At 42.2% G+C, this 15,443-nt stretch overlaps 1 protein-coding gene across 2 annotated transcripts in view; it reads right to left on the bottom strand.

Annotated features, from left to right (window-relative positions):
• DIAPH3 (diaphanous related formin 3) overlaps positions 1-15,443 on the bottom strand; it is a 582,052-nt gene that overhangs the window by 396,218 nt on the left and 170,391 nt on the right. For both annotated transcript variants that reach the window (XM_088842795.1, XM_088842794.1), the window contains 2 exons: positions 13,358-13,494; positions 11,512-11,617 (listed from right to left, as the gene is read on the bottom strand). In XM_088842795.1, the coding sequence (XP_088698921.1) occupies positions 11,512-11,617; positions 13,358-13,494 (243 nt within the window). The remainder of the gene's footprint in view (positions 1-11,511; positions 11,618-13,357; positions 13,495-15,443) is intronic.

The raw sequence follows: 15,443 nt of genomic DNA on the forward strand, positions 1-15,443 counted from the left end.
CCCCCAACCTTCTTCCTGCCGTCTCTCCTTCACCTGCTGTCAGATCACCACTGAGTTTGACACCCTCCAGCTTCTCTCAACTCCCTCTCCAGACTCCCTTGGAGGCATTTCCTCTAGTCCCTCGCACATCAAACCCCTTGCTACTCAAGGAACCCAGATGAACAGTCTTGGTTCCACAAGGCAAGTTGCAGCAAGAGTATTATTTTCAAATTATCTAATTTAATTTTATGTATATTTTACCACAATTTAAAAAAGAGAAAGAAGTAGAATAATGGCTATGTGCTTCATTAATGGATGAAGAGAAATTACAAGATTTGGGTTATTAGTAAAAAAAATATGTGGTCCAGACTTCCCTGGTGGCCTAATGGTTAAGAACCAGCCTTGCAATGCAGGGGACGTGGGTTCAATTCCTGGCCAGGGAACTAGGATGCCATGTGCCACGGAGCAACAAAGCCCACGGGCCACGAGTGCCGAGTCTGCACACTCCAGAGCCCGAGCGCCAGACTAGAGTCCATGCGCTGCGTCAAAGGACCCTGCAACAAAGCAAAGATCCACGCACTGCAACCAACACCCAACACAGCCAAATAAGCAAAGAAACAGTAAAAATAAGAGCAGTCCAGAGAAATATAGCAAAGATCCAGCTAACTCTAAGTGTCTAAGAATATACCTAGTCAAATTTTGAGAAACCTGGAGGCAATTAAGGATTTAAGTTTATTTAAAGTATGTATGCACGGGTGCATGTGTTACTTGCTCAGTTGTATCTGACTCTTTGAGCCCTCCAGGCTCCTCTGTCCATGGAATTCTCCAGGCAAGAAGAGTAGAGTGAGCTGCCATTCCCTTCTCCAAGGGATCTTCCTGACCCAGGGACCGAATCTGATCCCTTAGACTGCAGGCAGATTCTTCACCATCTGAGCTACCAGGGAAGCTCATATTTAACGTATATTTAAATACATTCTGATCAAGCTCAGAAACTAAAGCTGCTACAGGTTGGCATCAGCACACAGAAGACCAGAGAACCAGAACTCTGCCCCTCCGAGCCGAGCGGCCCCAGGCGCCCTCACTCAAGTCTGCTCTCTGACGGGGCTCATTCTCCTCCTCTCTAATGAGAAACTTTAGGAAACACGTTTCCCTTTAAAGAGCAGTTGGTGTACTGTCACAGGAACCACAGTGAGTGACGGCTCTGCTCCATGCACGTGGCATCAGGGCCCAGCGCGTGTGCAGACACACCGCCGGGAGCAGCAGGCTGAGGGATGGGAGGCCACGTGGGCGGCGGGTGCAGGGGCAGGGCTCTGCTCACCACCAGGAAACACTGCACGGGGCGCTCAGGGGTCTGAAGGCACTGCAAGTAGAGGTGCAGACCACCTTTCTTCTGCAAGACCTTCACCACTCTGTCAACAACAAACCACCTTGGAAGACAGAGACGGCATCCACCCTCCAGAGCCAAAGGGCAGGCAGACCCAAGCCCATTCTGAAAGATCTGTGCTCCCCAAGCTGAAAGTCCCTCTCCTGTGACAGCTGCCATCTTGCCAGGCCATTAAACAGCCCCTTCAAAAACAAAGATTGGACTCAATGTTCCTAACCAGCCAGCTGGGAGGCCTCACTGAAAGCACTGTCACCCAGCAGCTTCCCAACTGGGAGACCCCGAGAACTACAGAGGACACGTTCCACCCAGGAGCACCCAGTGCACCTTCAAGACTACACATCTGACGGGGAAGCCAGGCATTAACTTGCCTCTCTGTCCAAAAACACTGACGTGCACCTCAGAGGCATGCATAGAGATGGTTAGCTGTTTGAGGAATCAGGACCTGTACACGTGCAGCCTTAGACAATGGTGGTCATCTCTCTACCCTGAGGCAACTCTGGTTCCTCTGGCAAGTTTCCTGGAGAGAAAGTACATTCGTGCGCCAGCAGACAGACACCTATGATGAGACACCAAAGGAACAGGCCCTAAGAAACACGCCACTGGCTTTGCCTGAAGTAGTCAGTGATATGGCGTCAGCCCCAGAAGCATTCAGATCAGCTTCAACTCACCATCAGGGTGTCATGGATGAAAGACTTGCCCCAATGTCCGCCTTGCTGAACAAAGTCTGTGCAATCATTCAAACCTAACGTTGAGTGAAACTGCACCAGAAGAAACTAAGAAAGCTTCCTGGAGTCCTAATATAGACTCTAGTGGTTTACGGGATGTGTTTGCCTGGCAGGATCTGAGATCTGAGAGGCAGGGCTGAGGCTGGTAGTGCAGGGCAGCCTCAACCTGCTGCTTGAAGCACTGCTGACCAGCAGGCTTCATCGAATACTCAAGGAGACAAACGGAACGAATCTCACCACAGCCTGTATCGGTCAGAGTAACTGCTGCCAAGAGTGTCTTTGCTCTAACGTGACCCCTGCAACTGGAATGTGGGGGTAACAAGGCTGAAACTCGAGCTACTGCTATGGCTGTGGGTAAAGGGAGTCCTCTGTTTTAGACCTAGAAGTCCGTGTTTTTGGATAGCAGCACCCCAAACGGATGACAGACAAACACAGTAGTTGACGACTGGCAAGAAATCACAGATCCTCTGTGCTCCTGACCCACCCAGGCACAAGTCCAAGAAGACGCCGTAGGAAGGGAAGGTGCAGCATGCCGTCACTGAGGACACAGGCACAGAGGAAACGTGAATCAGCCACCCAACAACACTCCAGCATTCCCACACTCTGATTCCATTCCTTACAAAAATATACCGCAATTCCATCAGCCCTGTGCCCACAAACACAGGTTTGAACAAAAGAAGAGAGAAAACACACAGAGAAAATATAACAAGAGGAGAGAAATGAAAATCACACTGTGACAGACACTAGAGACACATTATTCCAACCCTCCTCTCTGGAAGACCCAGGGAACTCAAGAGGCTAGCCACACCCAAGAAGGCTGGACTCTGTGAGGGAAGGTGTGGGGTGTGGCTGAAGCTCTCCGAGCAGCGGGGCACAGCTCAACAGTGCAACCCAAAGCAGGCACTAGGAGTGCTGTTTCCAGCAGGACATTCTTGGCTGTGGTCTGCACTCTCCTCTTCGGTATTAATGCTGCTACATATATCCACACATGGGCCCCAGCCTACTAGAAATTCTGTAAGGTACTCGGCCCCGTTTCCTGCTTACATTAACCAGAGAGGATTACTTTGCTTGAAGATGAAAACCTCTGTATGACACACTTGAGAAAAGAAAGTAATGTGTATTTAAGTGCAATATTTACACTTATATTTTCTTTTCTGATATAAGACTCTATAAGGTCTGAAATGCAAAAGCAGGAAGTAAAGAAACACCTGGAGTAACAGGCAAATTTGTCCTTGGAGTACAGAATGAAGCAGGGCAGAGGCTAATAGAGTTTTGCTAAGAGAATGTACTGGTCATAGCAAACACCCTCTTCCAACAACACAAGAGAAGACTATACACAGAGATCACCAGATAGCCAACACTGAAATCAAACTGATTATATTCTTTGCAGCGGAAGACGGAGAAGCTCTATACGGTCAGCAAAAACAAGACCGGAGGCTGACTGTGGTTCAGATCATGAACTCCTTATTGCCAAATTCAGACTGAAATTGAAGAAAGTGGAGAAAACCACTAGACCATTCAGGTATGACTAAATCAAATTCCTTAAGACTATACAGTGGAAGTGAGAACTAGACTTAAGGGACTAGATCTGATACAGTGCATGAAGAACTGAGGACATACAGGAGACAGGAATCAAGAACATCCAGAAGAAAAAGAAATGCAAAAAAGCAAAATGGCTGTCTGAGGAGGACTTACAAACAGCTTTGAAAAAAAGGGAAGTGAAAAGCAAAGGAGAAAAGGAAAGGTATACCCATTTGAATACAGAGTTCCAAAGAATAGCAAGGAGAGATAAGAAAGCCTTCCTCAGTGATCAATGGAAACAAATAGATGAAAACAATAGAATGGGAAAGACTAGAGATCTCTTCAAGAAAATTAGAGATATCAAGGGAACATTTCATGCAAAGATCAGCACAATCAAGGACAGAAATGGTATGGAACAGAAGATATTAAGCAGAAGATATTAAGAAGAGGTGGCAAGAATACACAGAAGAACTGTACAAAAAATCTTTACAACCCAGATAATCAAGATGGTGTGATCACTCACTTAGAGCCAGACAACCTGGAATGTGAAGTCAAGTGGGCCTTAGGAAGCATCACGATGAACAAAATTAGTAGAGGTGATGGAATTTCAGTTGGGCTATTTCAATTCCTGAAAGATGATGCGGTGAAAGGGCTGCACTCAAGATGCCAGCAAATCTGGAAAACTCAGCAGTGGTCATAGGACTGGAAAAAGTCAGTTTTCATTTCAGTCAGAAAGAAAGGCAATGCCAAAGAATGCTCAAACTACCACACAATTGCACTCATCTCACACGCTAGTAAAGTCATGCTCAAAATTCTCCAAGCCAGGCTTCAGCAATACGTGAACTGTGAACTTCCAGATATTCAAGCTGGTTTTAGAAAATGCAGAAGAACCAGAGATCAAATTGCCAGCATCCACTGGATCATCAAAAAAGCAACAGAGTTCCAGAAAAACATCTATTTCTGCTTCATTGACTATGCCAAAGCCTTTGACTGTGTGGATCACAATAAACTGTGGAACATTCTGAAAGAGATGGGAATACCAGACCACCTGACCTGCCTTTTGAGAAACCTGTATGCAGGTCAGGAAGCAACAGTTAGAACTGTACATGGAACAACAGACTGGTTCCAAATAGGAAAAGGAGTACGTCAAGGCTGTATATTGTCACCCTGCTTATTTAACTTCTATGCAGAGTACATCATGAGGAACGCTGGGCTGGAAGAAGCACAAGCTGGAATCAAGATTGCCGGGAGAAATACCAATAACCTCAGATATGCAGATGACACCACCCTTATGGCAGAAAGTGAAGAGGAACTCAAAAGCCTCTTGATGAGAGTGAAAGAGGAGAGTGAAAAGGTTGGTTTGAAGCTCAACATTCAGAAAACAAAGATCATGGCATCCAGTCCCATCACGTCATGGGAAATAGATGTGGAAACAGTAGCTGACTTTTACTTTCCTGGGCTCCAAAGTGACTGCCAATGGTCACTGCAGCCATGAAATTAAAAGACGCTTACTCCTTGGAAGAAAAGTTATGACCAGCCTAGACAGCACATTAAAAAGCAGAGACATTACTTTGTCAACATAGGTCCGTCTAGTCAGGGGTATGGATTATCCATCCAGTCATGTATGGATGTGAGAGTTGGACTGTGAAGAAAGCTGAGTGCCGAAGAATTGATGCTTTTGAACTGTGGTGTTGGAGAAGACTCTTGAGAGTCCCTTGGACTGCAAGGAGATCCAACCAGTCCATCCTAAAGGAAATCAGTCCTGAATATTCATTGGAAGGACTGATGTTAAAGCTGAAACTCCAATACTTTGGCTACCTCATGTGACGAGTTGACTCACTGGAAAAGACTCTGATGCTGGGAAGGATTGGGGGTGGGAGGAGACGGGGATGACAGAGAATGAGATGGCTGGATGGCATCACCGACTCTGTGGACATGAGTTTGAGTGAACTCCGGGAGTTGGTGATGGACAGGGAGGCCTGGCGTGCTGTGATTCATAGGGTCGCAAAGAGTCGGACACGACTGAGTGACTGAACCGAACTGAACTGAATGACCTTTACTTCTCAATGAAAATTAAACTTTAAAAATTTTATCAAGAAACTTCAGTGTTTATAGGACTTACAAAAATAATACTACTAAGCATAACAGAAGATATAATTAATAAGGCAACTGGTTTCCTGAAAGCAAATATGCTCAGCCACCCGTATCAAGTGAGTTAAGTGCATGGCTTCACAGCCGTCCAGGAAGAGGCTGCTGCAGGCCCCTCCTCTCCACACTTAATGCCCCAACATTGAGTAAGGCAAACTATCAGCTGTTTAAAAATGCCACCTCCACAAATATTCACAGTAGCATTACAATAACCAAAAAGTATAAACCACCTAGGGTTCTCAGGTGGCTCAGCAGTAAAGAGTCTGCCTGCCAAGCAGGAGACCCAGGTCCGGCCCCTGGGGAGGGAAGAGTCCCTGCAGGAGGAAACGGCAGTCCGCTCCACTGATCCCGCCTGGGAAATCCCATGACAGAGGAGCCTGGTGCGCTACAGTCCACAGGGTCACAAAGAGTTGACACAACTTAGTGACTGAACAACAATGAAGGTCAAACTTCCCAACTGATGAGTCGACCCTAAAACATACCTAGGCAGAACTTGGCTTTGGTCTTAGCAAGCCCTTCTTTATCTTTTCCTTCACACCTTTCAAATATAAAATGATGTAATAATGATGCAAACAAAAGTGGGAAGCTCAATTTTATCAAGATTTAAACCTTCTATTTTGAAGTAATTACAGGTTCATGGGAAGTCTGGGGAAAAAAGTACAGATTAGTCCCCGGCACTCCTCACACAGTTCCTCCCATTGGTAGCGTCCTGCATCAGTACAGTACAACACTGAAACCAAGAAGCTGAAATTGCTACTATCCAGAGTTTTCTCAGATTTTACCAGCTTTACACTCAACTGTGGATGCATGTACAGTTCTACACAATTTCATCACATGTACAGATTCCTGTAACCATGTGCACAATTAAGATACAGAACAGCTTTAATCACACAACATTCCTTCCTGCTATTATTTATAGCCATGTCCAACACTTTTCCAGATCCCATGACAAACCTTTGAAAACCAGTAAAGCAGTAAATTGTACTTAGAGAACTGTTCTCTATAATTTAGTTTGATTCCAAGAATGGAATCACACAGTGTGTAACCTTTTAGGACTAGCATTTTTCAATCTGGATAATTCTCTGAAGATCCATACAATTTGTATAAATCAGTAGTTCATCCTTTCTAATGTCGAAGGGTATTCTAAGTACAGGTGTACCACAGTACAACCATCCACCTGTTGAGGGACATCTGGGTTGTTCAGTGTGGGGCTATGACAAATAAAACCACTATAAAAATCTGTGCATGCGTTCATGTGTGAATATAAATTTTTGTTAATAAGTTTTCATTAAATGCTGCATAGTTAAGTACCAATTTTAATATCAGCACTGGTAATGCTTCCTAAAAAAATGAAGATCACATTTAATCTCCACTGACTCTGTCTTTTCAATTTACCGAAATACTTTTTAAAGCCAGCATTTACTGAATGCTTCTGTTAATGAACCAAGCAGTGTACTAAACATTTGAATTCATATCCTATGTAATCCTTCGTCAACAACGAGCTACGTACTGAGATTATTGCCATCTTGAAACTGAGAAACTGAGGTATAGAAAAGATTGAGGAAGTGATCTACAATCTCATAAAGCTAGGATGTGAAAAGCTGGAATCAGATTCAAGTCTGGCTGATTCAAAATTCTATTCATTTCATCATTCCTGTACATGTGTGACACTAAATATGAAAAGCATGTATTAGAACAAAAGATGTTTACTTAAACTTTACATGTAACTACCACATTTTATACTGAGATTTTTTTAAACTAGAGATAATTTCTAATATGCTGCACAAATTACCAAAATTAATCTAATAACCTACTGGGATTTGCACAAATACTATACAAGTTAAAGATACAAGAGTCCCAGAGGAAAATTCAGATAAAGTCATTGCTCAGCTGTTCTCTACACAGGTTCTTTCAGGTTCATTCTTTATTAGAACTGTGGTGAGCAGGTAATCCGGGGTCGATGAGAAAGGAGGGAAGGGGAAAAAAGGGTAAAGGTATATGAATGAACAGGCCCCAGCCCACAAGCAACTGAAGGAGCAGGGCTGAAGTCAGCAGCAGACACACAGCCCAGCCCCCACTCCCACATGAGGAAGGACGGGCTCATTTCCAGAAGCTCCAGGGACTGGACTCATGCAAGAGTGACCACACAGGACTCAGACCTTCAAAGCTGCCTACTGCCCCGAGACACCAATCACACGGGCTCATCACTGCCATTAGCAAATATTGCCATCAGAAGGAGATTCACAACCATCCTCAGAAAGGTTATAAAAAATCATTAATTAGGCAATACCTAACATTTTCTGGCCTTGGAGTACAAAATGAAGCACGACAAAGGGTAACAGTTTTGCCAAGAGAACGCACTGGTCGTAGCAAACACCTTCCAAAACACAAGAGAAGACTCTACACCTGGACATCACCAGATGGTCAATAACTAAGTCAGACTGGCTATATGCTTTGCAGCCAAAGATGGAGAAGCTCTATACAGTCAAAAAAAAAAAAAAAAACAAGACCGGGAGCTGACTGTAGCTCAGATCATGAACTCCTTATTGCCAAATTCAGACTGAAATTGAACAAAGTAGGGAAAAGCATGAGACCATTTAGGAATGACCTAAATCAAAGCCCTTACAATTATACAGTGGAAGTGACAAATAGATTCAAGGAATTAGATCTGATAGACATTGAAGAACTATGGATGGAGGTTCATGACATTGTATAGGAGGCAGTGATCAAGACCATCCCCATGAAAATAAATGGAAAGAGGAAAAATGGTTGTCTGAGGAGGGTTTACAAATAGCAGAGAAAAGAAGAGAAGAAAAAGGCAAAGGAAAAAGGAAAGATATACGCATTTGAATGCAGAGTTCCAAAGAAGAGCAAGGAGAGACAAGAAAGCCTTCCTCAGTGATCAATGCAAAGAAACAGAGGAAAACAACAGAATGGGAAAGATTAGAGATCTCTTCAAGAAAATCAGAGATACCAAGGGAACATTTCATGGAAAGATGGGCTCAATAAAGGACAGAAATAGTATGGTCCTAATAGAAGCAGAAGATATTAAGAAGAGATGGCAAGAATACACAGAAGAACTATACAAAAAAAGACCTTAATGACCCAAATAACCACGATGGTGTGATCACTCATCTAGAGCCAGACATCCTGGAATGTGAAATCAAGTGGGCCTTAGGAAGCATCACTATGAACAAAACTCGTGGAGGTGATGGAACTCCAGTCGAGTCAGTTCAACCCTAAAAGATGATGCTGTGAAAGTGCTGCATTCAATTATGTCAGCAAATTTGGAAAACTCACCAGTGGCCACAGGACTGGAAAAGGTCAGTTTTCATTCAAATTCCAAAGAAAGGAAATGTCAAAGTATGTTCAAACTGCTGCACGATTGCACTCATCTCACAAGCTAGAAAAGTAATGCTCAAAATTCTCCAAGCAAGGCTTCAACACTAGTTGAACCGTGAACTTCCAGATGTTCAAGCTGGATTTAGAAAAGGCAAAGAAACCAGAGACCAAATTGAAAAACATCCATTGGATCACAGAAAAAGCAACAGAGTTACAGAAAAACATCTAATTCTGCTTTATTGACTACACTAAACCTTGGATTGTGTGGATCACAAAAAAACGTGGAAAATTCTTAGACAGGAACAGCAGACCACCTGACCTACCTCCTGAGAAATCTGTATGCAGGTCAAGAAGCAACAGTTAGAAACAGACATGGAACAACAGACTGGTTTCAAATTGGGAAAGGAGTACATCAAAGCTGTATATTGTCACCCTGCTTATTTAACTGCTATACAGAGTACATCATGCGAAATGCTGGGCTGCATGAAGCACAAGCTGGAATCAAGATTGCTGGGGAAATATCAATAACCTCAGATACTCAGATGAACCACATTTATGGCAGAAAGTAAAGAGGAACTAAAGAGCCTCTTGTTAAAAGTGAAAGAGGAGAGTGAAAAAGCTGACTTAAAATTCAACATTCAAAAAACGAAGATCATGGCATCTGATTGCATCACTTCATTGCAAATAGATGGGGAAACAATGGAAATAGTGACAGACTTTACTTTCCTGGGCTCCAAAGTGACTGCCGATGGTGACTGCAGCCACGAAATCAAAAGACGCTTGCTCCCTGGAAGAAAAGCTACAACCAACCGAGACAGCATATTAAAAAGCAGAGACACTACTTTGCCCACAAAGGTCTATCTAGTCAAAGCTAAGGTTTTTCCAGTAGTCATGTGTGGATGTGAGAGTTGGCCCATAAAGAAAGCTGAGAGCCGAAGAATTGATGCTTTTGAACTGTGTTGCTGGAGAAGACTCTTGAGAATCCCTTGGACTGCAAAGAGATCCAACCAGTCCATCCAAAAGGAAATCAGTCCTGAATATTCATTGGAAGGACTGATGCTGATGCTCTAATACTTTGGCCACCTGATATGAAGAGCTGACTCATTTGAAAAGACCCTGATGCTGGGAAAGACTGAAGGCGGGAAGAAAAGAAGGCGACAGAGGATGAGATGGTTGGATGGCATCACTAACTGATGGACATGAGTTTGAGCAAGCTCAGTGAGTTGGTGTTGGACAGGGAAACCTGGCATGCTGGCAAGAGTCGGATACAACCGTGCGATTAAACTAACTGAACATTTTCTGATTTGTCATCAAATATCATGCTCATTTTTATTAATTTAACACTAAGATCTGTTTCTTCTATTCCTACCAAGTTGAGAACAATTAAATGGCTAAGGTACACAGTTTTAAAATAAAATTTAAAACTATAATGTCTACTAAGTATAAAACAGATTTGCTGCTGCTGCTAAGTCGCTTCAGTCGTGTCCGACTCTGTGCGACCCCACAGACAGCAGCCCACCAGGCTCCACCGTCCCTGGGATTCTCCAGGCAAGAACACTGGAGTGGGTTGCCATTTCCTTCTCCAGTGCATGGAAGTGAAAAGTGAAAGTGAAGGCGCTCAGTCATGTCTGACTCTTCGCGACCCCATGGACTGCAGCCTACCAGGCTCCTCTATCCATGGGATTTTCCAGCAAGAGTACCGGAGATTTACTTCACATCTATTAGCAACCTCAGTTTCCAAATTTTATTATACATTAGAATCATCTGAGGATCTTTAAAACTTCTCTATAGCCGGGTCCCAACCACAGCAATTAGATTTTTAAAAATTGGAAGATAGAAATCAGGCTATAATAATTCCTTAAAGACACTCAGGTTTGATTAGCAATGGCTACAACAAAAATTATAGCAATAAAACTATTGTGTCAAGAAAGAGAGAAATTAAATGAATATTAGATAGGTAACTTGGTACTATAATGTTTCACTCTAACATGATGTTTTGGGAGCACTTAAATAAAATATTTGAAAATCTCTACATGTACCTCGGTCTCTTTACTCATGAAAACTCTCAACTTTTCAGATATAAAACTAACACAATGAAAAGGCACAATTCACTTAATCGTTGAAAGTTTTTAAAAAATTATAATAATCAACTACTGAGACAACCAATTCATGGATTATAATTATATATTTCACAGAGAAACCTAGTAAGTCAACTTTCGAGGAACCTAAGGAAATACAGGTGTATACAAAGTTGTATCTGTAAGATAAATTATGATATAGTATAGTTAGAAACCTATACGTACTAAAAATGGCATAAAATATTAAATGGCATATTCAGTCTCACGTTATTATTAAATATAAGTCAGTCAGTAAACATTCACAAAACGTATGAATGATAAACACGAAACTTACTTGCAGTTGAACTGAATTGTGCCGAAGACCTTCCACAATAGAAGAAAATCTGTCAATTCTTCTTTCTTCTCCAGTTGATGTTAAAGCTTCTAAGACTTCTTCAAGGCTATTGTAAAATTACAAATTAAACTGCAAACAGCAAATAACCCACGTAACTCAAAATTAGTAGCTTAACCTACTATGCTCCAGAGTCACTACTTCTAGGCAAGCGATAACATTTTAAAAGTGGCTTACTGATTACATAGCACATATCAAGCACAAACTATGTTACATATTCATTTATTCCTCATAGTAACCCTATGATCATATTTATCAAACATTTATACAGTGCTTATTACACATCAGGTGCTATGTAAACTGTGTTATAAATATTAATATTAGCTAGTTTTAATGTACATCATTCTACAAAGTAGGTACTATTGCTATTCTACACTGTACGTTAGGATACTGAAGCAGAAAAGGGTTAAGCAATTTGTCTAAGGTCTCACATCTACTAAATTGTAGAGTGCTAGAGCAAGGATGTTGGTCCAGACTGCTTTTAACCACGACAACCCTGCTCTGCCTTGAGCGTAAGTAAATGAAGTTCTGGCGGCCAAACACATACAGTAGTAAGTAATTATAGTCAAATATAAAGAATGATGGTTATGTAAGAAACATACTTGCTATTTCTTTAAAGAATACTTATGCTAACAGTACCCAGTGTACTGTAAAATCTGTTTGTGGGCATTATCACTTTAGTCCTAACAGTTCTTTACATTATTTAAATAATCTATCTGAAGTCAAGAAATAATAAAAGTAATATGGACGTGAAGAAAAAAGAGCAGAAGAGAAGGAGGAAAAGGAGAAAGAGGATAAAGAAAGAGAAGGACAAGAAGGGAAGGAGGAAGGGGTTGGAAAGGGGGAAGAGAAAGGACGCAGGGGAGGAGGGGAAGGAAGAAGACACGGGGGCGAGGGGGCACAGAGGCGGCACACCATCCTTCTACATTAAATTCTCCCTTGGGCGGCCTTCTTAAACGGGGAAGTGCTGAAGCTGCATGCGTGCTTTGCAGCTGGGACTGCAGCAGACTCGGCCTCAGCCAGGGAGGGGGCCCGGCCGAGTGGTGCCTGCTGCCTCTCCAGCGAAGCCCAGCTGAGCAGGGCTCCAGTCATCAGACCCACAGGACCCCCGTGGGCAAGCTTCCAGTGTTGTGCTGGTAGTTTCACTCACAGAGCTCTGCCCACACGTAGAGGTCAGAAGGCCGTTTCTGTTTGCTCTGCTGGTTGTTCAGTTTTAATATCTTTACCATATATAAAAGGTATTTTAAGTAATTTTTAAATGCTCTCTTGTAATAAGAACATTAATCTTCCTTAAAAAGACAAAAGACTTATCTTTATCTTTCAATACACGTAACGGCTTTTTAGTTACAGCTTTAGAAATTGTAGATAATGTCTTTAAAGTTCAAACTTTACAATACACTTTATGGTCAAGACATTCTACCCTCAACCATTACATTATCAATTATTCACTTATACTTCTATCTGAAAAAAATCCTAAGAAACAGAACCAATTTGTATATTTTTCAAAGTCTTCATTTAGACTGTTTATTGGAGGTCTGAGTTCAAAACAGTTTAAAAAATAATAAAGAAATCCATTTTTCATAGAAACATGTCAGCCCATAACTACTGTATCAATTAAGAGAAAAAACTTCTTCATTTCTGTTCAGCCAATATGAATCTAAATAAGCTGCTTAAGTATACTTCATTTATTTAAAATAAATTCCAGACTAAAATACAATAATGAAAACATTATTGACTCAAACTGTATCAAATTACTATGTAATGAGAGAAACAAGTTAAGGAGACTTACATGCTTTCCTCCCCTACAATGCACACTGCAGAAAGGAGCTTAACCACATCCATCATCATGCCAGGCTGCTCAGGATCGATGGCTCTGGCTAGCAAAGAAAGACTCCTCTCTTCACTCATAATTCTTTCCAAGCCATACTACAACATTTTGGAAAAAAGGGGTTAAATTTTAGTGGTTAGTTAAAAAGAAATACTGCCCTGAAGAAAATGCAGTTACTAAAAGTTGAGAAGAAACTATACTTGTACATGTAGTAAAGTGAGAAAACATAAAGAATGCATAACATTCTAAAAAAATTCATACAACTATCCCTTTACATTAGAAACTAATAAAGTCAATCAAATACAGATGGCCGCTCACAGGTAATTTTCAGCAATAAAACTGACAATTATTAGACAGGCAGCTGGCCAACTGGAGAAAGGGAGAAGCAGTGAGGAATACTTAGATTCCCCAACAGGCACACACAAATGCACAGAAGGAACTCTCCTGGGGGAAGGAAGGCTGGTAGGAGGTACAGGACCATAGAGCCCTGTCCCAGAGAAATACAGTGTGAACCCCAGGCACTACGTAAAATGCCAAGCAAAAAGTAAAACTCATTTTAATAGAAGTGTTTCAATATATCCAAAAAGTCATCATTTCAACATGTAATCACTACAAAACATTTACTGATGAGATATTTTCACTTTTTCTTTTCTTCCTAAGTATTCAAAATCCAATGTGTATTCCACACTCAGAGCACATCTCAGTTGAGAGTGGCCACATCTCAAGGGCTCAGGAGCCACAGGTGGTAACCGCACTCCACAGTGCAGGCCTAGACAGTAACGCCTGGTTCATAGATGGGCAGAAGCTGAAGGGCGACCTGGGCTGACACCATGTAGCAACTACTACAGGAATATATGTACTCTGACCAGTGATATTTTGTCATCAGAAGGATAACACATGATATTAATATAAATGGGATGGTTCTGAATGTAAACAAGGTTTGCTTGCCACTGCTAGGATGTCACATCCTACTGGAAGATAAGGAGTTATGTTAATGACTCAGGATTTTGATTTAAAGATGTATACCTCTCTTAGGGCCCACTTATAATCTATGGGAGATAAGTATCAAATAACAGAGGATATACAACAGTACTACTTATTCACCATACATCCCAGAGGATCCTTTTAAAGAGTGAGAAATTAGTTGACTAGAATTACTATTAATACGAAGCTCTAAAAAGGACCTTAATCCCAATGAAACTCAAAATTAGCATTAGATATCAGTATCAAAGTTAAATCTACAACAAGCTTAGATCCAAATGTTTTGAGTGCTATGAAATCTTATTTATGTTTCCTGCCACTCCAGTACTCTTGCCTAGAAAATCCCATGGATGGAGGAGCCTGGTAGGCTGCAGTCCATGGGGTCGCTATGGGTCGGACACGACTGAGCGACTTCACTTTCACTTTTCACTTTCACACATTGGAGAAGGAAATGGCAACCCACTCCAGTGTTCTTGCCTGGAGAATCCCAGGGAAGGGGGAGCCTGGTGGGCTTCCGTCTATGGGGTCACACAGAGTCGGACACGACTGAAGTGACTTAGCATAGCATCTTGTAGATGGCATTTATTTAAAGAAGCTTCACACTGTGGTGAAATACTGCACTCGCTCCAAACCACTATCTAAGGAACACAGGTACAAAGAAGGAAGTACAAACAGAAGGGCCAAGGGGCTGAGGGTATGATTTCTGAAGTGACTCCTCCATCCTGTTGGCCACAGGGAAATGTTCACAAAGCAGCAGGCAAGAAATGCTCACTTTTGTGATATCCTAGACTGTCTCATACCTGGAAGCAAAGAAAAGCAGGCATGAGGCCAGAGACTGCAACATGCCTTGGCGATCATTCCAGGGACTTGTCAGAGGTTTGTAAATTACCCCTGAGACCCAATTCAAAAACTCAATCAGCCGCTGATTACCAAGTACCAAAAGGCTGGCTCTGTCCTAATAACCTAAGGCTAGCACTTCCCTGCCCTGCCCACACACTGGGCTGGTCTGGGCCAGCACCTGCCCTTCCTGCATCAGAATGGGAGCATTCCCTGATCTCCTGGTTCC

Source organism: Moschus berezovskii, chromosome 13, assembly GCF_049115385.1.
Source record: "Moschus berezovskii isolate FMDL1 chromosome 13, NW_MosBer_1.0, whole genome shotgun sequence".
Classification (NCBI taxonomy): domain Eukaryota; kingdom Metazoa; phylum Chordata; class Mammalia; order Artiodactyla; family Moschidae; genus Moschus; species Moschus berezovskii.